The 24,248-nt window shown below is 32.0% G+C and overlaps 1 protein-coding gene across 1 annotated transcript; it reads left to right on the top strand.

Annotated features, from left to right (window-relative positions):
• The first annotated feature begins 15,159 nt into the window (after positions 1–15,159).
• Positions 15,160–24,026, top strand: LOC117924970 (NADH-cytochrome b5 reductase-like protein). Its single transcript, XM_034843726.1, has 13 exons — positions 15,160–15,370; positions 18,292–18,334; positions 18,591–18,666; positions 19,325–19,384; positions 19,525–19,575; positions 20,089–20,143; positions 20,270–20,340; positions 20,419–20,470; positions 21,381–21,458; positions 21,877–21,966; positions 22,049–22,162; positions 23,645–23,713; positions 23,808–24,026. Exons 1-13 carry the CDS (start codon positions 15,206–15,208, stop codon positions 23,862–23,864), a joined length of 981 nt encoding a protein of 326 aa, XP_034699617.1. The 5' UTR covers positions 15,160–15,205; the 3' UTR covers positions 23,865–24,026.
• Positions 24,027–24,248: the final 222 nt, after the last annotated feature.

Raw genomic sequence — 24,248 nt, 5'->3', positions numbered from 1 at the left:
ACCAAGCTTCCAATCTTCTTACACTTGGATTCCAGCTTCAATGGGCTCTTACACAACATCTTCAAGATTCAAACCTCTTGAAAGCTTTAACACTCAGATTTTTACAAGATATAACCCCTCAACCTAGCTTAAGGATAGCTCAAATACAAGACAGAGCTAGGATGACACACAAAAGTGTACTAAAGGATATGCAAGTGGTGATTTAATGCACTATGAAAGAAATGAGAGCTTTTTGATCAATAACAGGTAGGTAGGCTATTGAATGCAAGTGTTCTCTTATCAATAAAAGAAGTAGAGCTCTCAATTTATAGGTTTCTAAGCTCAGGAGTCAAAAACAGCAAAAGGTAATCTCGTCCGGTCAAGCTAGGGGTCGACCGGTTCACTAACTGTTGGAGCATTTAATGCATGACAAGTTACCGTTCCCTCAACTGGACCTTGACCGGAAAGAGAATCACCTCGACCTGGAAGAGAAGGCTACTGGGAGAGAGAGAAATTTTTTGTGCATCATCGACCGGACGAGCACAACTGGTCGACCAGTTCCTCAACCGGTTGAGCCGGTTGGCCATAGCCTCGACCGGTTGAGTCTTTTTGGCCCCGAAAACCTATTTTTTTTTTATTCCTTTCTTTTCTAACACTTAGGCAAGGTCTTTAGGAAAATTATTAAACCAATTATAAAACATTTTGCCTAAGGTACATTAGTTAAAAACTGGGGTTTTAATGAAATCGAAGTTTTAAAGAATAAACCGAATTTTCTAAGATGCATGAAACATGTGAAAATCCTAAGTGCACTCATGCATTCATCTTACATTAATTTCCTATGATCACAAGTCTTCCAAGCGTCTCGATCTTGTATCCATTTGGTCCTTTGATGAATTTTCAAGTTTATACCTAAGATTCTTAATCATTAAACCAATTAGTTACTTAATCATGGTTTGTTATCATCAAAACCCGATTAGGAGAACCCTTGGGCTAACATGTTGCATTATCAGTCACTACATGAACTACATTGATTGGACCCACCCATTCAATCACCTTATCAAATAATTGAAACAAATTAGTTGCATCCTTGACAATGTCTGAAACATCAACAGATTTCACAAACGATATTCCTTCAGGACAATACACAAGGAAGTTGATGAGTGTTTTTTTGTCTATTATGTGTCCAACCATTACCCATTATTGTACACCCAACTTTTGCCCAAATTGCACAATAAGAGTCCATAGTAATTGAACTTCATTCTTGGCATCCTTTAAAATATTAACTCGCAACTTATGGTAATTTGGACCCTTATATTCAAGACCAATCGCAGATATATCATCGAACATTGGCTTGAAGTAGAAGGAATTCACAACATTAATAGGAATGCATGCATCCTAAAAAAATCTCCCAACCGCCATATCTGTTATCCAAACAACTTATTTCCTAACTAATACACTCCTCATGGAAGGTTGATCTCCTTGAGTATTTTTTTGGTGCAAAATATTTATCCATTGTTGATTTTTTTCTTTTTCCACTACCAGCTACCATAGGATTTTGCATTTCTTGAACCTCTTATTCACCTTCTGCTGTATCCCCTTCAAATTGTGACACATTTGGACCACAAAGATTTCTATATTAATATGCTTCTTGGGTTGCTTTCTTGGAATTCATAAACTCCTGCAAAGAATTTTCCATTCGAAATTTGACATAAGGAGGAACCAATTTACATGGACCAATATCCTCTTTCACTCCAGCAAGATGTTGCTTCATTTTATGAATACTCTCACCTTTTGCAACCTTTTTACAATACTGTAGACCCCCTTTGGTGGGGAGGACCCGGGAGTTTGTTTTTTTGAATTTTCATCATGTTATTAGAAGGGGTAGGGGACCCCCAGTAGAGAGAGGGGATGGGTAGCAGGTCAAGCTGACAGGGGCCATGCTGGTGATTAGAGGGCCATGCTGCTGAGGTGAGGAATAGTGGAGCTGGTAATGGCTTCCGGGGGAAGATAGAAACAGGAGAGAGGAGAGTTTTAGCTGGAGGGGACTACGGGGAAAGGGGGGATTTTTTTTCCGTGGCTGGTTGCTTGAGAGGAAGGGTGACTGAGAGAAAACAGAGGAGGTGGCGCCTTTGCTGTCACACAGAGGAAAGTCTCTGGATTCCTAGGTACGTTTCACTCTCTGTTGCTTGTCTTGGACATCAAGGACTACTGATTTGTTATGCTAAAGTTGTTTGTGTATATATGCTCTGTTTATTTCTTCTTTGGCTCCCTGGGCTTTCCCTGCAAATATTTGACGCATGGTTTCATTCATGAACTTGATGTGGATAAAAGAAAACATGCTTCTGTCCCTTGTTTATGATACTTGCCCCTAGCTCCTTTGATCACCCATAAAATAGAGCTAGGTTCATATTATGTCCCCATGTTTTGCTTCCTTTCTTTATCACTTTGTTTCTTGTTGATTGAGGCCCCGGGGCATGCTTGTTTTTGCTCGCCTGCTGAGAAGCTACTTGAGTCAGTTTGTAGTTACACCAAGTTTTGATGAGCATGACATGAGACGTTGATTTCTTCCTAGAAAACGTGGTGACCAGCTATCCGTTTGACAACCCAATGACCCATGAGGCTGCTGATTCCTACAGTTTCTATATGCTGCCCTCGTTCATCTTTGGTCCTCAGGATTACCCCACTTTTAAAAGCCATTTATTCCTGCCAGGATGCCTCAACAAAGACTCTCTTGCTTCAGTTGTTGAACGATACACCTACCCTTACAAAGCAAGTGGATTGTAGCGTTTTCAATGCACTGGATGTCTTGCATGATTGGGGTCATTCATCCACCTCCTATCCTCTCAAGAGTCTTCATACCCCTTGTCATCCATTAACCCATCTCATCCTTCGTTCATTATACTCTCTCTCTACACCACCCTTATCCACTACCCGAATACTTCACTTGCCCATCTCTATGTTCTCGTCACTCATTTCATACCCATTTCCCACACCCTGTTGCGGCTGCCCTCAACCTTCCGCTTCATCTATGCATGAAACCATTGCAACCCGCCACTCCGTCCTTCGAAAGCCCACGCTCGATCCTCAGCTACAGTCACACAACCTCGTCCTCATCATAAAGAAAACGACAGCCACAAGACTCGCAAGCAGCCCCTGCTTTGGCGCTCATCAAAGTCCCCAAACGCTGACCCATGGACCCTCACAAGAGGGGCACGCCAGGAACAGAATTCTTCACAAAATATGAAGAGGCTCCATGCTTGGTTTGATGCGGTCCCGGGCACTATCATGGAGGAGCACGAGACCTGCAGCCCCGCTGGTTCTGAACGTCATGTAGACGCATTCAGCATGATGGACTTGGTGAGGTATAATGCTGACATAGAGTGGGCCATTGCAAGGTCCACTGGCTGCCCCGACACATTGGATCTAGTCCAACGAGAGCTGGACGCGGTAGTGGGCCGAGGCGGGCTTGTAACTGATATGAGACTTACCCCAACTCACTCACCTCCAAGCCATAATCAAAGACTTTTTAATCTGGACCCACCTTCACATGTCTTTTTTTTCTTAGTTGCATGGCCACCTTCGGCATGCAAACTTTGGTCACGTGGTTTTTCTACTTTTATCTTTTTACCTAGTTATTCATTTGATTTGTTTGTTCATTATTATTATTATTCTTATTTTTAAAAAAATAATTCCCATTTTCCCATTTCTTCAAGTAATTTCCCCCAAAGTCCCGTTCTTCAAGGAAACTTTCTATATTTCATTATTTATTTACTTGTTGTCTACTTAGTTATTATTATATATATATATGTGTATATATACGTATTTATTATTATTATTACTATTATTATTAACGGGTATCATCATTATTTATTATTATTATTATTATTATTATTAATTATTATTACTATTACTATTATTATTATTATTATCATTGTCATTATTATTATTTGTTCAATTTTCCGAATCTTATTATTATTATTATTATTGTTAATTCAACCTTCAAGATCTTATTATTATTATTATTATTATTATTATTATTATTATTACGAATTCAACTTTCAAAATCTATGTCCCTGCAGTTTAATTCTCTAAAGTTCATTTCTCATTTTCTTTGGCGAATTTCATTTTAATTACCGAAGCTCTAATCTTTTAAATTTAATTCTCAAAATCTCCAATTTTCCAATAAACTCCAAGAATCCAGTTTTCACCCGAATAGTTCTAATTCCATTTCATTTCCTAAAAAAAATCTTCTGATCTTCTTGATTTTACATAAGCAACAGTGAATTCTTCATAATTCTAAAACACGGAATTTGTGAGACTAGTTCGTGAATAATAAATTGGACTTGGGCTTGAGTTAGAGCCAGGCCCAGTTCGTGTAGATGATAGGATCCATGTCAATCCCTCAAAAATCCTAGGTTTAATTTAATATTTCAAAATATTTGCTCAAATCATATTTTCGTAATTCGAATTATTATTCCCATATTGGTTATTTATTCAAAGTCCAAGAAAATCAAGTTCACATGTTTTAATTTAGTTCTTCAAATACTCTTTTAAATCTCACATTTATCAACTAGAATTATTATCCTATATTATTCGTTTAATTATCTATACCAATCCTCCAAAAATCTCGTTTTTAATTTAATTCCTCAAATACTTGTTTAAATCATATTTTCATAAATCGAATTATTATCCCATATTTATTTAGTTGTTCAAAGTCTAATCCCTCAAAAATCCCCTGTCTTAATTTAGTTTCTTAGTAAATCGTTTGAATCTTATTTTCGTCGATCATGATTATTATCCCATACTCATCTATTTATTTAAAACCTAGTTCTTCAAAAATCTCATGTCTTAATTTAATTTTTCAATCCTAAAAATTCTATAATTCGTCTAAATTTTATCCTCACCCATTAGAATCGTTATTCCATATCTATTCCAAGTCCAATCTTTTGAAAACCCCCTGTCTTAATTCAATTTTCGATCCCAGAAATTCCATTATTCGCCTAAATATTATTCTCGTTAATTAGTATTATAATCTCGTATCTACCTACTTATTCAAAGTCTAATCCTTTAAAAATCCAACGCCCTAAATTCAAATTTTCAATTATAAAAAATTCCACTATTTTATTCGTTTGCATATTTGTTCATTTATCTATTTCAATCATTAAAATTCAACTCCTCAAAACCGGATTTCCAAATTTAACCTTTAGACTAAAAAAAATTTTCCATCATTCATTTTTATTCATTTAAATATCATCTTTGTTATCATTATTATAAATTCCACTTTTACTCGTTTCTTTCTTCTAAAAATTCCAACAATTAGAGTTCAATTATTCAAAGGCCTGACTTTCGAAATTAATTTTCAAAATCCCACTATTCACTATTCATCCGTCTAAATATCGTTTTGATTAATTAGTAACATTATTCCATACTTACCCATTTATTTCTCTTATAAATTTCAATGATTAAAGTCTAATTCTCCAAAATTCCGATTCCTAAGTTTAGCTATTCGAAATTCTAATTGTCCTATCTCCGAACTTCATTTTCAGTTTCTCGTGCTCTAATTCCCGTATTTATCCCGCTACTTATCATTATCATTGTCACTATTGTTTTATTCATTATTTCTATAAATTTTGCCTTCAAACGATTTTCAGGATTGCCAACTTTTTATAAATCGACTCCCATAATCTCTACTTCTCAAAATAACTCACAATTCTGTTTTCTTTCAAAATTTAATTCCCAAAGCCCCGATTTTCGCAACTTAGTTTTCCTCAAAGATCCCGAACTTTCGAATAATCCCTCAAAATCCCAATCTCTTTCAAATTTAATTTCCAAAATTCCCATTCTTACATCTAATTTCTGCGAATCCAATTTTCAGATAAATTTTAAAGCTCCAATTTTTTGAATAAATTTTCAAATGAATTTCAGAAATCCAGCTTTCCTTCGAACAATTTTAATCCCTGTTTAGTGATGCATGTGATATGTTTTGTGCTCTATATGGTGTACTAACCTCCTCTATTGATAGCGCATGGTGGCTCGTGGCCCAGGTATGTACCCATTTTCCCTCTAATCGTTGTCTATTGCGTGTTTTGATTCTTATATTGTGCATGATTTAGGCGGGTATCCATTGACTTTCTCGTTGATTGCCATGATTGCTTCATTTTATTAGTAGAGACCCGACTTTAGGGACTTAGAGGGGTGCTACGGTCTCTACCGTACCTTCCCGATAAGTAACCTGACCCCCGAACCCGATCCGGTTTTTCACAGATCGCCTTTTCCAAACCAGGAGTCGCACTTAGGGTTTTTTCTTTCTTATTTTGTTTACCCTTTTAAAAATAAAACAAAAATAAGTGGCGACTCCAAGTCATTTTTAACCAACAAAATCAATCTTTCAAATTAAAATCGAGCTCGCCATCGAGTGGGAAATGCATGAGCCGATATACGGGGTCCACAAATACAAACAAACAAGAGTTTTCCTTCCATTTGTATATCTTTCTTTAGAAACATACTCCCATGTAGTATTGATCTTACTTCTAGTTGTTTGTGAATTGGTAGTTGAATCTTGACCAGAGGATGAGGTCAAGTTTGATTCCATTTTTTATTTCTTTATCAAATTAGAAACAAAAATCTCACATTAATCTAGAGAATTAAAGTCATCAACAATTTAATGATTTATAATCAAGTCATCAATAATTTAATTTTTTTTAAAAAAATCAAATCATCAACAATTTAAAAAATCAAAGAATTAAAAATTTTGAAATTTATTAAAGAAAATTTTTTCAAAATAAGAAATTTACTATCAAACCAAATATTTATTTAAAATTTTAAAATTAAAATTTTATTTAAAAATGAACAAATTATTTTAATTTTTAACTCCTAATGTTTTAAGTTTTAACTTTTCAATAATTTGAATAAATTAAAATATGTAATAAATAAACAAAAATTTAAAATTTATAAATATTAAGCATAATAAATAATGTCAAAATTATAATCAACAAATAAAAATAACACATTTTAATAAATATAAAACATAAAAAATAAAAATCAAACCTTGGAGCTTCAACTACTGCCACTGCATAGAAGAAATGAGAATGGGGCTTACAGCTGGTGTTGCAACCGCTACCAAAGGGGCTTCACAACACTATTAAGGTGTCGTTGAAGGCATATTTTGCTATCACGGGGTGCTGTTAGGGAAGCAACGTCCAACCATTGGCAGCTCCATGTCGCCAACAATGAGCGACTCCTAAAGAGGTTGCTTGGGGAATGGATGAGAGGGGGAGGAGGGGTTGAAAGTTAATGAGATTTTATATTCATCAAAACGACGTCATTTTGATACTGTAAAATAATAATAATAATAATTAATTGGATTGTCCGGTTCCGAGGAAATCAATTGGTTCATCGATCGGACCGTTGGTTCAACCTCTTTCTGAGCCAATTCACCAAATCAGACCAGAACCGTGACCGGATGGCAATCAGACTGGCCAGTCCGGTCTAATTTTTAAAACCATGCTTGTCCTCCACAATAGCCTCGATTCACCCCATTTTTTTCTCATATCTTTTCCCATTTACTTTTTTAATTTCTTTCTTCCATTTTTCCTTTTTCCAACCTTTTCCTTCATATTCTCTTTTTCCTTTCTTTTTTTTTTCTTTTTTTTTTCTTCTTCATCTCATTCTTTTCTTTATAACTCATGGCCACCTCTCATCACCGACGATGCCACTACCGGCAGCAGTCTTCTCCGATGCCGACGGTCATTTCCTCCTTCGACCATATTTTTTCTTTTTCTCTCTTTTTTCCTACCCATCATCATCTACTACCATCTCTCACCATGAGCATTATCTTTCCATCTTTATCTGGTGACGGCTGCTATTATTGTGGTTACCCTTTCATTGCACATTTATTCTCCACATGACTTCAAGATCATGGATAAACCCTACTCTTTGATCTTTATGGCTTGTACTTGGGTTGTTGGATTTTGTTTATGGGCTTGAATTCAGGTTGAACTTAATTTCAATATTATTTGGGCCTTGGCTTATTGGTATTTGGACTAGATTTTGAGTTGGGCCTATTTTGTTAATTAGATTTTATTTATGATTTGAGATTTGGGCTTAGTATGTTGTTTCATAATTACCATTTCAATTGAATTGCATTTGGGCTTTCCTTTTATTTGTATGGGACTTGTATATTATTTGGGTTCTGTTTATTTCTTTTGCTTTTTCATTTGGGTTTTTCTTGGTTTTTGGACGGGTGTTTTGGCATTGTGCTGAGAATGAGAGAAACATGGGAAAACATGGGAGCAGTTCGAGCAGTTGAAGACAGAGCATGGGTTGAGGTGACCGAGGACTAGAATCTTTGGATTAAAAAAGGAAAAAAAATAAGCAAAAAATGTAAAAAGATGATGACAACTCTTAGGATTTTTCTATCTTTGTACTTTCTATGATATTTGTGAGAGGGTTGAGAGTTTTTCCTATTTTTGAGCTTCATTTTGGAAGCTTTTGTTATTGGGACTGAACTTCTAAGTTTACTCATTCATCCTTATCCTCCTAATTTTTGTTATATATATTTGTTTTAATTTTCTTCCTATATACATGTAAATGGACTTATTTAGACTTTTATTGTGTATATCCATTTAATTTGTTATTCATTGATTTATTTTATTTGTTATTCGTATTTGATATGCTCGATTAGCCTTTGTTCATTTATTTATTTATTGTTAATGAAAAATATATGAAAAGTGTAATTTATTTGTGCTTTATCCCTCTATTGGTAGAATAATCCTAGAGTTAATGTTTTTTTATGTTTGAAAAATATTTTATTTTTTCTTTGCATCGAAATTCATTTTGGAATAAAATTTTAATCCTTTTAAATAAATATTTGTTTGATAAGGTATTTTTTATATTAATAAATAAAAATCATTTGCTAAAATTACATCAAAAAATTTTTCTTGTATAAATAAAACTCTTCAAAATAAAAAATTGAAAAACTGATTTTTAATAAAAGTAAGAAAAAAAAATTTAGAATAAAAATGAAGTAAAAAAATCTCTTTTAATAAAATGAAATTTCTCTTTTTAACATATTGAAATATTATTCTAATAAATTATTTTTAAAAAATAAATACATATTTTTTATGATTTGTTATTACGTTTTTAATAAATTTGAAATTGTCAAAATTATTTTTAATAAATATGAGATAAGCCAAATTCCTTTTAGATAAATTTGTATTTTATTTATTTATTTAAGGAATTTTTTTTTTCTTCTTTCCAATAAAATTTGTAAAAGATTTTCTTTATTACTAAGTATTAAACAAAAATCCTTTTGGATAATGTGAAAAGGTTTTTGTCTTGAAATAAAAGATAAATTAAATTTTATTTTTATTTAAATTTATTAAAAAAAATTCTTCTTTACAAATTTCCTTTGTTAATAAAAGTTAAGCAAATTTTAATTTAAATAAAAATTGTAAGAGACTTGCTTTTTATTTACACAAAATCTTAAATTTTTTGTTATGGTAAAAGTCAAGTAAAATTCATTCTTTTAAATAAAATTGTGAAAATGTCAAATTCTCTCTTTAAACAAAATATAAAATTTTGAAGTTTGTGTTTTTCAAAAATCAAATTGTATTGCTCTCATGAATAAAACTTGGAAAATCGGTTCTTATTTATTTATAATAAAATTAAATAAACCTTTTTCAAATTTTATCTTTTATTTTTATTTGTCTAAATTAGAAACCTTTAAATTGAAATATCTTTTGTAGAATTAAGGATGATTTTATTTATTTATTTATTTTTAGTCCTAATAAAATTGAATAAACTTTTTTTTTTTCTAAATCCAACAAAGTAACAATTTTTTTTAGATAATTTTTTTTTAATAAAATCAAACAATAAATCATTTTTGGTAGATAAAAAAGGGATTAAAACTTTTTGTAATTAATTTTGTAAAAAATTGTTTTTTCTATTAATAAATTTTTTGTATTAATAAAATTGGATTTTTTTTTAATGTTTTTGTAAATAAAGCTATAAAAGTTTTTTTTTAATAAAATTCTTTTGCAAAGTTATAAAAAAAATATTTTTTAAAATAATTTATATAAATCACTTTTATGTATTAAATCGAAATACTTTTTTTAAATAAAGTTATAAAAATTCATTCATACTTAGTAAAAACAAGTAAAAATGATTTTTATTGCCAAATTGAAATTTTGTAATAAATTCTTTTGATACAATAAGTGTAAATAACCTTTTTGAAAATTGAATATAAATGAAATTGAATCAAATCACTTGAATAAAATAAATTGAATTTTTTTTGTAAATAAATAAATTGAAATTATTAATTCAAAATTGCTTTTAATAAAATCCTTTGAAATTTCTTAAAAACTATTTTTTTGAAATGTATTTTTTTTAAAAAGTAGTTGAATAAATCATTTTGCATAATTCTCTTGTCTTTATTTTGTGCATTTTTATAATTTGATTCATCGTTTTTTTTGTATATTGATTTGTTCCTTTAATCGGTATTCATGATTAATTAATTAATTATCACAATTATTTCAATTCATTTAGTAGAGACTGTATGTATACGAACTTATGACCGAAATTCTCTATTGTACCAAAATACTTAGCATTTTTTACGTAGCAACTCTAATCAAGAAAAACTAGAGAAAGAGTCACTACGACTTTTGTAGTACTCTCGGTATTGTCCTCAAGGACTAGCTTATGGAAATTGTCAATACTAGAATAAATAAATTATTTTTGTTAAAATCCTAAAGTGAAAAACAATATGTGAATAATGTGAAACTAAGTAAAAATAAATAAATTAAATTAATAAAAAAATGAATATTGATTTTAAATTCGATTGATTCAAGTTTAGGGTTTTCCACAATCCAACCTAGGGTATAGAAATTAAAAAAACAAAGGGTCTTTTAAGTAATAAGATCTTAGGGTTTTGGGATCCTTGGCCGCTCACGATCAAGTTGAGTTCTATAATTCAAAATTGCATCATAAACCTAATTTTTCCTTTTTAAAACAAATTCCTAAAATCATCAAGTGAATGAAATTGATTACCAATTTAAGATTTGACTTTTTAACCCTTCCTACTCTTTATAACTTTGTTTTGAGGCAAATAATGATAGAGAAGACAAGGATAACTAATGATAAAGAATTACCAAGAATCACTAGTATCGGGTAATAACCTACCGCATCATTCCTAAACTAACTCACAAGGATAGGATAATAAAAAAAAATGATAAATTGTCACCCAACTAATAATTAATCTCATTGTTATAATAATTTACCCATTGTCCCTATAGGTTTCCTAGCCCTTAAGCTTTCATGCTTCAAACTCCAAATTAGCTTTTAGCCTCTCATGGGGGTGATGTCACATTCGCAATCCATAATAGGGTAAAAATCCATAATTTGAATAAAAGAACCTAAAACAATATATTTAATAAAGGGAAAAAAAAAAAAAACCAAAGTTTTTGTCTTCTTCCACTTTCAATGTCAAACTCTCCGAAAAAATATCCAAGATCCCTAAAACCTAGAGCTAAGAGAGTTTATATAATATCATCAATTACCTAACATATGACATACTCTCATTGGCCACTTATTAAAAAAATAATTACCTAAAAATGATTAAAAAAATAATAAAATGGTGATTTCTAGAAGTGTGGGGTCCACTTAGGGCTGATGGAGTGCCTTAGATGCAATTCTCGAGGTAGAGGAAGTGAAACATCAAAGTAGCAGTGGGTGAATTCGAAATTGGTGTCATTTTAAAGTGGATTTCGAATTCATAAGTTGAATTTATAAATCATTTCGAAATGACCCTTTAGCTTTGTGCAGTTGTTTTCAAATGGTCATAACTTCTTCATTTTAGATTTGATTTGCACATCGTTTAAAGCGTTGGACTTTTGACTTCCTGAGCTTCAAAACAATATATAGTATGTATAAAATGGACTCCGTAAAGTACTCCAAATTTGTCCTCAAATTCAAAGCATATATTACAATCAGATTTTTGAGTTATAAATTTCTATGCAGTTGAATCTTGCTTCATGCCTCATTTCCCATGTTTTCTTGCCTTCTTTTTTATTCCATAATGGTCATTTCTCATCTTTCAAACTCATGATATCCTCATCTTGCATTTTCTCTTGGTTCATGAGTCCTCACTCACTTATTTCATCATTTAACCCCTTCTTGATCTTTCAAGATCTAAAGTGATTCAACTTATACCATTTTCTTCCCTTGAACTTGAGATAAGTCTCCAAAGTACAAATTAAACTCATGGCTAGGGCCTTAGCATTGATTTAGGTCAAGTTGGATGATTTGAATGTCATTTGATGCACAAATCATATTGAATGTGTCATTAGAGCACATATTTTGGCTCCAATCAGCTTAGAGGGGTGTTATGACTTATCACGATACCTTTTCAAGTAATCTTACCCTCGAATTTGAATTCGGTTTTCATAAACATGTCTTTTTTAAATAAGAAGTCACACAAGTTTTTTTTTTATTTTTTTGTTTTTTTTTATTTTTTGTTTTCTCCTTTAAAAAAACTAAAATAAGTGGTTGACTTTAAGTTTTTTTTCAAATAAATCAATTTTTTACAAATTAAAAGGAAGTCTCACTTTTGAGTGGGGATGCACGTAATAAATGCAAATCCATAACAACATATTGATTTTTCTTTACTTTTTAATTAATGCTTAATATAAATAAAATATTACAAAAACAAACTACAAAATTAATTGCAAAAATTTGAATTTCTCAAAGGAAAAAGATCGATATTATCATATTGAACTTATGATATTTTTAAATATTGAGTTGCATTCTTATTTACAAATTATAATAATAATAGATAAAATCCTCCTGATAGTAAAAAGGGATTTAGTAATCAACTTAACAACTTAAAATCCATTTGACAATGATTTGTTTTTGGTCTAAAAAGTGTTTTTGAAAAAAATAAATTAGGTGTTTGACAAAATTTAGGAAACATTTTTAAAATTTTGAAAAAATTTACTTGCATTATTAAAAAAATTACTTATAGAATTTTTTTTTTATAAATATATCATAAATCATTCTCCTAAAAATACTTTAAAAGAAAACACTTTCACTTAAAATACTTTGAGTAAAAATACTATCAAAACACAATTTTTATGACTTAATAATTTAAGTAGATTAAGTATTTTTAGTAAAATAATTTAATATTACAATTTAAAGTCAAAATAATTAACTTATTCTTAATTTCAAATTATTTTATATTCACAACTCATATTTTATAATAAATATTTGTATAGTTATTTTATACATTTATAATACTTTAAATACGAATATCTAATAAATAAATTTATTTGTTAATATTATTGAAAATATAAATATTAATTAAAATCAATAAAAATAAATATGTTAATTTAATGAATTAAAATAAATTTAAAATAAATTTTAATAATCAAAATAAATATTAGAATTAAATACATTTTACCCGTCATATGCAAAACACAACACTTTGCACCTCGAATTTGTTAAAAAATAATATTTCATCATTGTTAATGAAAACTGTTAAATGAAAGAAATAAAGTTAAAATGCAAATAAAAACACAAATTATCCAAATTCAAAGTTATTAGTTACATGCAAAAATCATATAAATATCTTTGCATAATAAAAAATCAAAACTAAAAACTATTATATTTTGTAAAGAAATTTCATTTCATTGTCAATTCAAACAAACTCGAGCAGATGATCTTCCCACACATCACTGTCTTTCCGCTCCCCCAATTGTATAAAAGAGAAACACAATACTTTTCCACTTCCCCAATGGAATAAGATGCTACATCAACATTTTTTAGATTTTTAGAACTTAATACTACAGGGATGATGCACATCTCTGCAAGTACTGTTTCTTGGCTCCCTGAAAAGGAGCCAAGAAAGAATAGCGTAGGATCTCGGCCTCCGCCCACATGCGTGAACGGCATACCCAGGAAACTTCCTTTCATTGTCTTTTGAGAACTTGATGCATGAAGAATCATCAACAGAAATCTAGAGATGGACGCGTCCCGTATGAACTCCAAACCTTGCCAAAGTCCACGTGGTGACTTACGGCTTGTTTGGGAATTGATAGTGCATTTAGCAGTAATTTTAGAAAATATTTTTAGTATTTTTTATATTTGAAAGATACCAATTTTTAAGTATTAAAAATATTAAAAATACTTCCTAAAATCCCTATCAAATGCACTATAAGAGTCCATTTGACAGCGATCTTAAGAAACTTTTTTAACATTTTTAACATTTAAAATTTTTTATTATTCAATTGTTAGAAATATTAGAAATATTTTCTAAAATCACTATCAAATACACTCTATAAATAATAAATTATTTTCAAAGTTGAAAACACTTATATATATATATTAGAGAAAATATGACGTTTTTTAAAACATATTTTAAGTTATTTTTACTTTTTTTAGGGACTATTTTAAATAAAATTATTTTTTAAAAAAATTCAAAATATAACAAATTGATTGAAAAGTAAAATTTTGTTCTTATGGATTTGTTTTTAAAATGTTTTTTCTAATATTTTAAAATTATTATTTTTCTTTATACTAGGTTTTGAATTGGTCTAATAACAGTTGCTTACCATGTTAATAGTTGAGCGTATTTGAATGGAATCCAATCATTTCATTAATAATTTAACTATTTATCATACTCCTTTTTTAATATGGGGATTTATGTAAATATGTAGTATTTATGAAATATGAATAAAAAGGGAATTCAAAAAAATTATTTTCATAGAAAGAGGATTTTAGGAAAAATAATTTTTATTTTATGCGTTAATGTCCGACTCAAATTACCCAAAAATGGAGTGGGGCAATATTTATGTAAAATATTAGGCAGCAGTTTTCAAAATATATTTTTTAAAAATATTTCCGAAAATGGTTACCTTACATAACGTTAGTTATTGGTGATGACTAATCAGAATTCATAAAATAAATACTATGTAATTTAACAACAAATCAGAGATCATGGAATCCCAGGCTCACTCACTCGTCCATCACAGACATCACAGCGCACATCATCACCCTTTGTTCGAAATAAAAATGCTGAAATCACGGTCGTGGGACCCAACCTCATTACAGCTTCTTCAAATCGACGGTGGAAAATGTTGGCATCCATCACAGCCACTGCTTAAACTCCACTCTAAAAGCTTTAAAACCCTCACTTCACGCCATCCCCCTCCTAGCTTCTGTCATCTCCATCGCAATGGCGCTCTTCTTCAAGAGACTCGCTAAGGCCGCCCCAGTCGCATTCACCAATGCCTTTGGTGGTCAACCCAAGTCCGGTGCACGCAATTTCCGTATACCCTTTGGAGCAATTGCAGCAGTTTCTGGTGGAATCTCATATTACTGCTTTTCTTCAGAGAATTTGGTAAATTTTATTTTGGTAGTTCTTCCCGGGTTTTGGTTTTATTGATCCTGTATGCAATGTGAGGTTTAATTTTCTTTTTTATTTTTTTTTCTTTAACAGAATAATTTTTGAAGGAATTATTAAGATTATGTTTGTGATTGTATGGCGTATTCATTGGGGTTCCTGGAAGGTAGATGCTAAAAATGAGAATTTTGGCTTATTTGGAGTGATGGATCTGTTAAAGTTGATGTGAATTGAAACGGATTGATTCAAATTTGATTGATTTGTTGTTATGTTCGTGGGTAAGGATAGATATTCACTTTATCACTAGTCACATTTGAGGAAAGCTGTGTTTGACAAGTTGGAATTTGGGACAATGGGAGCAATGGGCTTGAAATCCAGCCTATTGATTGTATGTGAAGTTGGGTATCGGAATTTAATATGAAATCTTGGAGATGTCGGTTAGTTATTTGATCAAGATAATGTTTTTTTTTTTTTCTTTTGGTAGGACTGAGTTGGATTGCTTGATGTCAAATTTTCATTTGGTTTTGGTTGTATTTTTCTCTCATTGATTGTCTGTTAATGTTAATTCTGTGGGAAGCTAGCCTCTATAAGTCAAGTTATCAGGAAGAAACAGCTCAAACTATTGGGTGAATTGATAAGATCTTGTTAACCCACAAAAATCCCAGGATCTTGTGCTATGAAAAAGGGGAAAAATTGATGGATAAGGTAAAGAGTGATAGAGTGATAGTGACAACGAATACCACATCACAAGCAGTTCACACTTTACATCATTCACTGCAGAAAAGCTAAATCCACATGCAACACAGAATGTAAAATCTAGCCTTGTATGGGAACTACAACAATAGAGATGAACTTCTAACTATCAAAAGAATTAGTGAAAATCCCACTAAATGCTTTTACAGGTGTGTCTAGTAACTTCCCTAATGTTGTTACAACATGTGACCAGAAGAATCGGCATTAGAAAGGTGAGAGACAATCGCTCTCTTATAGAGGCTAGATGATAAAAATATGACTTTTCATGTGGTCTTATTTTTTTTCCTGCTAGCACCATTGTAGTATGCATGTATGGGATGCTTAGGCATGTCTGGCAATCAAATTTGCCTAACCCCTAATAGGCTAACTATTAGAACACAATACATGACTAAACTAGTTTATAGGTTCCAATCTTTTTTCTTCTATATGGGCAAAATGAAGAGTATATGTAAGATAGTATTTCCAATTGAGGTACTTAACTAGAGTTGAAATTTCCATTAAAGAAATAAGCAATTCAAAAAAGTATTGAATGGAAATTGTAGTAAATTAGGATTAAGTTCTTTCCTTTCTTCATGCATTTTAAAATCCCCGTATAACATAGCTTTTTTCAGCTATTCTGTTGATCTATTATGTGTCATTCAATTTAACATCCTATAATTTTCTAGAAGAAATCAAAGCGAGACTGCTTGTTAAATAAAAGCAGGAGCTATTTCATTAGTTGGGTGCTGAAATCTATGCCTTTCTTTATTGATTGGCTGATGGATCTGGATTCCAGAGGAATTAAAGTTTTATGGAGCTTGGGTCATCACTGTTTGTTCGGGTGCATGTGCAAAGAAAGAAACAAAAGAGCCTTTTATGGCATGAAAGACTCAACCTTGGAGTCAAAAAATATTGGTGCTGAAGTGCTGACCATTTGGAGTGTGCACCAAACAGGGGCTAACACCTGGCCTTTTCAAGCTTCATTGATTTACTTAGGCTCATTAAGGCTGGCTTTGTTACTTCTTCTCTATGTACACCTTGCATATACTTTTGTTCTTTTCTTCTCTTTGCTTTTTTTTTTGTTTGATAGGCATTTATTCTTTTCTTTTCTTTTTTCTTTCTAAATTTTCATTTGTTGTAAACATACATAACTTCATTTACAAAATGTATTCTTCAATGTTCTGTATGCACTGGAATTGCACTTCTTTTTTTGATAGGCAAAGGGGCAAAAGATATATTAAAGAGTCCAAAAAGGCTACACCAAGTACACAGGAAGTATACATGTGTGCACTAAGTACACAGAAATTGCACTTGAAACCAGAGGTTCCAGAACCCAGAAACCTGAATTTTCATTTGTTTTAGCATCTCCATTGTCTGGTCCAGTTTGGGTTTGCAAACATGGTTACGCCTAGATAAGCCTTGTCTTTTTTGGCCAGAGTGGTTGCTGTGAGATGAAAAAATGGATTTCTCTTATGTTTCCATTTGGTTACTAGAAGATAGAGGGGAGAAAAGTAAAATGACAATATCCCAATGGTTTGAGATTTGTATGGTTATATTAAGCTACATGGTTTCTTTTCTTTTCTTTTCCTGTCTTATTTTGTTGTTTGCTTGTTATGATGTTCTGGTGCTTGTTTCTTCCTGATTTCCATAAATGCTGTTATGTAATGAATTTGGGTCTCAGATTCAGACTGCGTTTCTTGTCTAAACTTTTTCCTTTCCTGTCTTCTTGGCACCTTGCTTGTTCTGATGTTCCGACACTCGTTTCTTCCTAATTTTCATTAATGCTGTTATGTAATGAATTTGGGTCTCAGATTCAGACCTTGTTTCTTGTCAACTTTTACATTTTCTTACTCTTAGTTTATTTTTTTATTTAATAAAAAAAAATTATTTTAGCTAATGTACCATATATTACCCAATTTTCCTAAAACGCCCTCCAATCCATATTTGTTTCAATTTTGCTTGTGAATTGATTGAAAATTATAACATTTTGTCTCAGATTGTTATTTATCCAAGCATGAAAATTTGTTTTATCCAATGACTGTGTATGGCATTCTGTGTTTGAGTATTCAAATGAGAAATTTATTTACACTATTGTTTACCAATGTATGCAAGTCTTTTATAATCTTATTCAATTTATCCCTGTTCTGAGTTAATAGCTAAAGTATTTTTGTGCTTTCTAATTACAGGTTCATTTAGATCAAATTAATGAAAATGCAGGTCCAAAAGTTGGTGGGTCTCTCTCTCTCTCTCTCTCTCTATAATATGAAATATGAGATGTTTCTTAAACAAGATTGTAATAAAAGAAGGGTGGTTTGGAATTTCTCAAGATTAAATGGTAGTTTTAGCAATGGTGCTCCAAGATTAAATGGTAGTTATAGCATTTGCAAAGTGAAACTTGACGCTGAATGCCCCAGAATCCTGTTATATCATTTTCTTCCCTTTCTTTCTTATACATGGCTCAAGGGATTCTTTTATGTATTTTCAGCACTAAATCCAGATAAATGGCTTGAATTTAAGCTTCAAGACACTGCAAGTGTCAGCCACAATACCCAATTATTCAGGTCATTCTCTAAGCTCATACATTTTCAAATTTATACTAGTTGAATAAACCTTGCTCACTTATTAATTAATATATTGAAACCTTGCCAATTCATCTATGTATGTGAGCCTATTTGTTGTTTGTGTTTCTCCATAACTTTGTGTACTTTCTAGTTTCTAGTGTTAGCAATGGTGCCTCTGCTTTTGACAACACTGCTTTCTAGTGTTAGTAAGTGAAGTTGCAGAAAGCTCTTCTCGAAAGGGCCCTTGCATGCCTTTTAGCAATGGTGCTCTAAATTTTTGCCTTGTTAAAATGAACCATACTTTTTTGCCTTGGATGGCTTTAATTGGAGCAGATTAGATTGGCTACTGAGAGGATGCTTCAGAAAGTGCAAAACTGTTAATATAGAAATGCATAGCCCTTGATGCCTGGCTCAAGTGACAAGGGGTTGGGATGGGGATGTGGGAGGTGCCAAGTTCAATTCCCATTCAGAAAAAAGAAGTTACCCATCAAAAAAGAAAAAGAGAAGTTAATATAGAAATGCAACATGGATGTTTAGTTGATAAGGAGAAATTTCAGTAAACTCATTTAATAGTTATGTAAATTGAAATGAAGTGGTTAACTTCCACTGAGCATCCATGTGCAACTAATTTTTTTTTTTTTTTAACTCAAAATCCCAGGTTTTCATTTGATCCTACTGCCAAGCTGGGTCTTGACATTGCTTCATGCATTCTTACGAGGTACAGTCCACTGTTTTAAAGAAGCTACTTTAGTTCCTTGAGAAAATTCTTTTTTTGGATGGGTCTCATGTTAAGAGTCCCCTATGTTGTCTGTCACTGTGTTTATGCTTCATTACCTTCATACATTGTTGTGACTGCAGGGCTCCAATAGGACAAGATGATGAAGGAAAAATAAAATATGTCATTCGCCCGTGAGTCTTCCTTTACAAACCCTAATATGCTTCATATAAAATGTCATTTTTTGGTTTAAATCTACTTGATTCAGTAATGGTGGAGTGGCTTGAAATTTGTGTTGTTTTAATTCATCAGTGTGTGGCAGTCTCATTATCTTGGACTATATACCTAATTTTTGTTTTACAAGGTTTCAATTTAACATTGTTATGCCTTTTAGACATTAATGTGTTCAACATCATGCATTGGTGAGGTCTTTCTAGTTCACTCATTTTTCACAAGTGCACATGATATAAACATGTCGGGCCTGGAAACATAAAGGATGAATGCGATCCACAAGTTTTCAATAGATAGTGTTCAAATTATTATTTTGATATTCCTCCTTTAAATCTACAATATTTTTCTGCAGAACTCAGGCAGTAGAGTTTTACCCATTAATGCTATGAAAGAATGTTGATTTTTCACTCTTAGATAATAAGCTTTTGTTTTATTTAATAAACAACTTGATTTATATGTGTGTGTGTTATGTTCAGGTATACTCCTATATCAGATCCAGATTCCAAGGGTTATTTTGATTTATTAATAAAGGTATAGCATCACGAACTGGTTTTTGGATTGTATTCAGCTTACACTTTTATGAAGATGCCCTTGCTTCAATATTGTACTGCTTTTCACTTTGATTTTGTTTTTATCTTTTTATTTATGATATTGCAGGTGTATCCAGAAGGGAAAATGAGTCAGCATTTCTCACATTTGAAACCGGGTGACATTATAGAAGTGAAAGGGTAAACATAACTTGCAAGGAATTATTCAATAATTTGCCATTTTATCTTCTTTGTACTGGACATATATTTTTCTTGCAGGCCCATTGAAAAGCTCAGGTATACTCCAAATATGAAGAAACAAATTGGCATGGTAAGAGCAGGGTATCTAGAAAAATCAAACCTGAGTTTCTATGCCAACTTTAGAGAGTGTGTATAATGTGTTATACCTCATGGATTCTCCAAGTACCTATCCCAAACTACAAAGGTTTTCTTAGTAGTCTGTCCATAATAATTTTATTGGATTCTTTGCTATTTGTTTCTATTGCTCCTAAAGAAAGATGAAATGTTATATCAGCAATCTTTTTGCAAAGCACAAACTTTTTGTAAAATCTTGGACTCAACTATAACTTTATTTTTGCAACTTATGTCGCATGGCCACAATCTCATGTTTGACACGATGTGACATAATTATGGATGGACCATGTCCAACTAATTTTTGTTACCTAATGGTCATGTGCAACAAGGTAAGGTACAGGAGGAACATTTTCATAATTCGTTTCAAATTCCCTCATATGTTTCCTTAATCTACCTTGTGTTGCATAGATACAGTGAGGTATGTGATGATAGGCATGCTAGTCACATTTAAATTTCACTTTTCGTAAGTGTGAAGGAAAAAAGTTGGATACTGAGATATATAAGATGTGTTTCCATGTCTTAAGATTTGAGGAATAGATGAATCCAACACCTAGACACACCCATGCCAAACACTCATACCTTAGTCTATTTGAAGGTTGCTACTCTTTTTCATGCAAAGGAGGTATTTTCATCCAAACCTTTAAATGTGCCTCCCTTCTCAAAATCCAAGAAATGGAAAAGAGAAAAGAAAAAAAGAGGGCATGGATGGGTGTTGTGGTGGTGGGTAGGTGGGGGTTGAAGTTGATAGCAATCTTTTGGTGATTAACTGAATAGCATATTACTTATATTTGCTTTTTGTTTGTATATCTATAATAAATTAGGATTCCCGCTGCTATCTGAAGTGTAAATATATTCTTTTCATCTAGATTGCAGGTGGCACAGGCATCACTCCAATGCTTCAGATCATTGAAGCTATACTGAAGAATCCTGATGACAAGACCCAAGTAAGCTTATTGTCTTGTTATCTTTTGTCCTCAGCTCTATTTAGTATTTGTTTGGTAGTGATTCTAAGAAGCGTTTTTTAATCTTTCTAGCACTTGAAATTTTTTATCAAAAGGGTTGTTTTCAAGTGCTAGAAAGACTAAAAATGCTTTCCCAGATCTGCAGATTGTCTAACCCAAATTTATTCTTTTTATTTCTAGATTAAATCTAAATATGATTTGAACAAAGTTTTTTCAATTAATATGAAGTAAACATAAAGGATATTTTATGCAAATACATGCATGAGTGATAAAGTTAACATAGTTGCAAATTTTGTAGTTTGTTGATTTCAAGTGTTTTTTTCTTAATTCATTATTTATACCCTCTCAACATGCGCAACTGCGTAAAATGTGGCTTAATTATGACTTTTTATCCTTTCAGGTATCACTCATTTATGCTAATGTATCCCCAGATGACATACTGCTCAAAAAGAAGCTTGACATGCTTGCAGCTACCCACCCAAATTTGAAGGTACCAAATTTTCAAAATGAATGTATGATTCCTGTTTTAGTATATCATGTTAAAGGCTTATTTTTCCATGAAAAAATCCCAGATATTCTACACTGTAGATAATCCATCAAATAATTGGAGAGGAGGTACTGGATATGTATCAAAGGATATGGTTGTGAAAGGCTTGCCAGCTCCCAGTGATGATTCTCTTATCCTTGTAAGTCCCAGCATCTCAAGTTTCACACTTCTACTCGTTCATTAATACTTGGCATAAAATCAAATTTGCTTTAGGTGTTCCTTACATCACATCTTTTCTATATCCAATGTACCAATACAACTTGCAGACAATTATTTATTTATTTATTTGCTCCAGTCCCTATATCTGTTGGTTTTAAAAAAATTAATCTTCCAACTTTAGGGACTTTAAATAGACTGATCAATTGAAAATGTTAGGATTGTTAATGGTCTGGTTAAAGGTCTAGCTTGCTGTCCCAAAAGCTTAATTCTTTGTTCTGTTTGATTTATAATCATTTGGGTCAATGGTCTCTGAGTTTTAATATGCTGGTTATTAATACAATTCCGGGCAGCATCATGTCATGAATAGATGTCATTTACCTATAGATCATACTATTGGTACACTTTTAGCTATATATAAAGGAAAGAAGGAAGAAATTCAAATGTTTCTCAAAGAAATTTAGGTGTTGTTTCACATTACAGAAAGTAAACAAGGGAGAAGAAAAAAAAACAAGGAAAATGCTAGAGGGTAACATAAAAAACCAGAGGAGTTTAATTTGTGTTTTGAATTGTTCATGCAGTAATGGATGTAGAAATCAAATAAGAGAAGAACTGAGAGAAAAAAGGAAGAATATTTGGAGAGCTCAATGTAGGGAAAGTCATAGTTTACCTAATGGTTGGTACTGAATCCATCACACTCATTTTGAAAAGAGCTCTAGAGGGGAATGGAACAGAGAGGAAAAGAGGATATAAGTTAGAAATATTGGCTTCACAATTTTGTTTCTTTAGAAAGATAAAACCTAATGCCCAACTTATGGTCTAAGTAATTAATCTTTTCTGTCCATCCTTTTGAACAATAATTATATTTAAGGGGTGTGTTTGGTATGCAGGCATAGGAATGGGAATGAGAAATTCATTTCATTTCCCATTCATTACTGCATTAGGATTACTTATTAGAAATTAGAATGAGAATAAAAAAACCATTATTATGGAAACTAAAACCTACTTTTGTAGTGATTTTGATTCCTACACTTTAACATGATTTTCTGATTACCTCTAGTCCTATTCTCACTTCACTCTTATTTTCATGTACCAAACAAAGACATTGAATACCCAAGAAGCATATCCTTTTCCTTTTTCCATTTATTTTTTGGACCAACATTTGAGGCATAAAACAACTACTTTCAATAAAAGAATACCATAACCATTGTAATAGTCAAGAAATCTTTCCAACAAAGCAGTTAACACTTGGACCAGCTTTATAGATAAAGTGATTCACATGCTCCTGGCTCCAGGAAGCTAACTGAATCACAGGGCCTCACCTGTGCGGTCTGTTACTCAACAAGCTTGGTCCATCAGCAAACACGTTTGCTTCGATTATTTTTCAATTATCAGAGTGAAAATATTGATGAGATTTTTCCTTTTTCATTCTGACTCTTGGAATCTCCTTGGTTTGTTTTTCCAGGTATGTGGTCCTCCTGGAATGATGAAGCATATATCTGGTAATAAGGCAAAAGATTACTCACAAGGAGAGGTACAAGAGGGCATTTCTATCATACTCAGCAGTGCTGACCAATTACTCAGATGTTTGCTTCCTCTAACATGTTCCCTAAATTTCTATATTGCAGCTCACAGGCATACTCAAAGAGCTTGGATACACGGAAGACATGGTTTACAAATTTTGAAGTCTAGAGGCCATTTAGAATCTGGAGTATTGAACTCAAATTTTGTGTAATAAATTAGTTTTGAAGAAACAGCGATTGCTGGAACCCAAAAGGGCAATAGATCGAGATCAAATAATGATGGAAACCTATTTCCAACATAAAAATGCTACATCTTGCAGCACCCCCGCTCATTTTGAGTTATGACACTGAGCGCTGCAGAGGCTACACTGCATTGGTAGGATGTTTACAGGGTGATGATAAATCTCAGACCAAGAATGCACGCCTGCTAATCATCCCAACTGTTTAGGCCTCTCCCATTACATGTATTGATGTCTGAAACATACCACCCCACGTGGTTAAGGCTGGTCTGCTGCCATAGAAAGACAATGCTTAGCACTAGTATAT

Source organism: Vitis riparia, chromosome 11 (genome assembly GCF_004353265.1).
Source record: "Vitis riparia cultivar Riparia Gloire de Montpellier isolate 1030 chromosome 11, EGFV_Vit.rip_1.0, whole genome shotgun sequence".
Taxonomy (NCBI): domain Eukaryota; kingdom Viridiplantae; phylum Streptophyta; class Magnoliopsida; order Vitales; family Vitaceae; genus Vitis; species Vitis riparia.
Note: the sequence above shows the minus strand (reverse complement) of the source record. Positions and strands in the feature narration are given on the sequence as shown.

What these genes read in the sequence shown, in the direction of transcription:
- LOC117924970 (XM_034843726.1), top strand. Translation starts at nt 15,206, where the DNA reads ATGGCGCTCTTCTTCAAGAGACTCGCTAAGGCCGCCCCAGTCGCATTC. An exon ending in CACAATACCCAATTATTCAG is followed by an intron (nt 18,667 to 19,324) that starts GTCATTCTCTAA and finishes TCAAAATCCCAG; the next exon opens with GTTTTCATTTGATCCTACTG. An exon ending in GCTTCATGCATTCTTACGAG is followed by an intron (nt 19,385 to 19,524) that starts GTACAGTCCACT and finishes TTGTGACTGCAG; the next exon opens with GGCTCCAATAGGACAAGATG.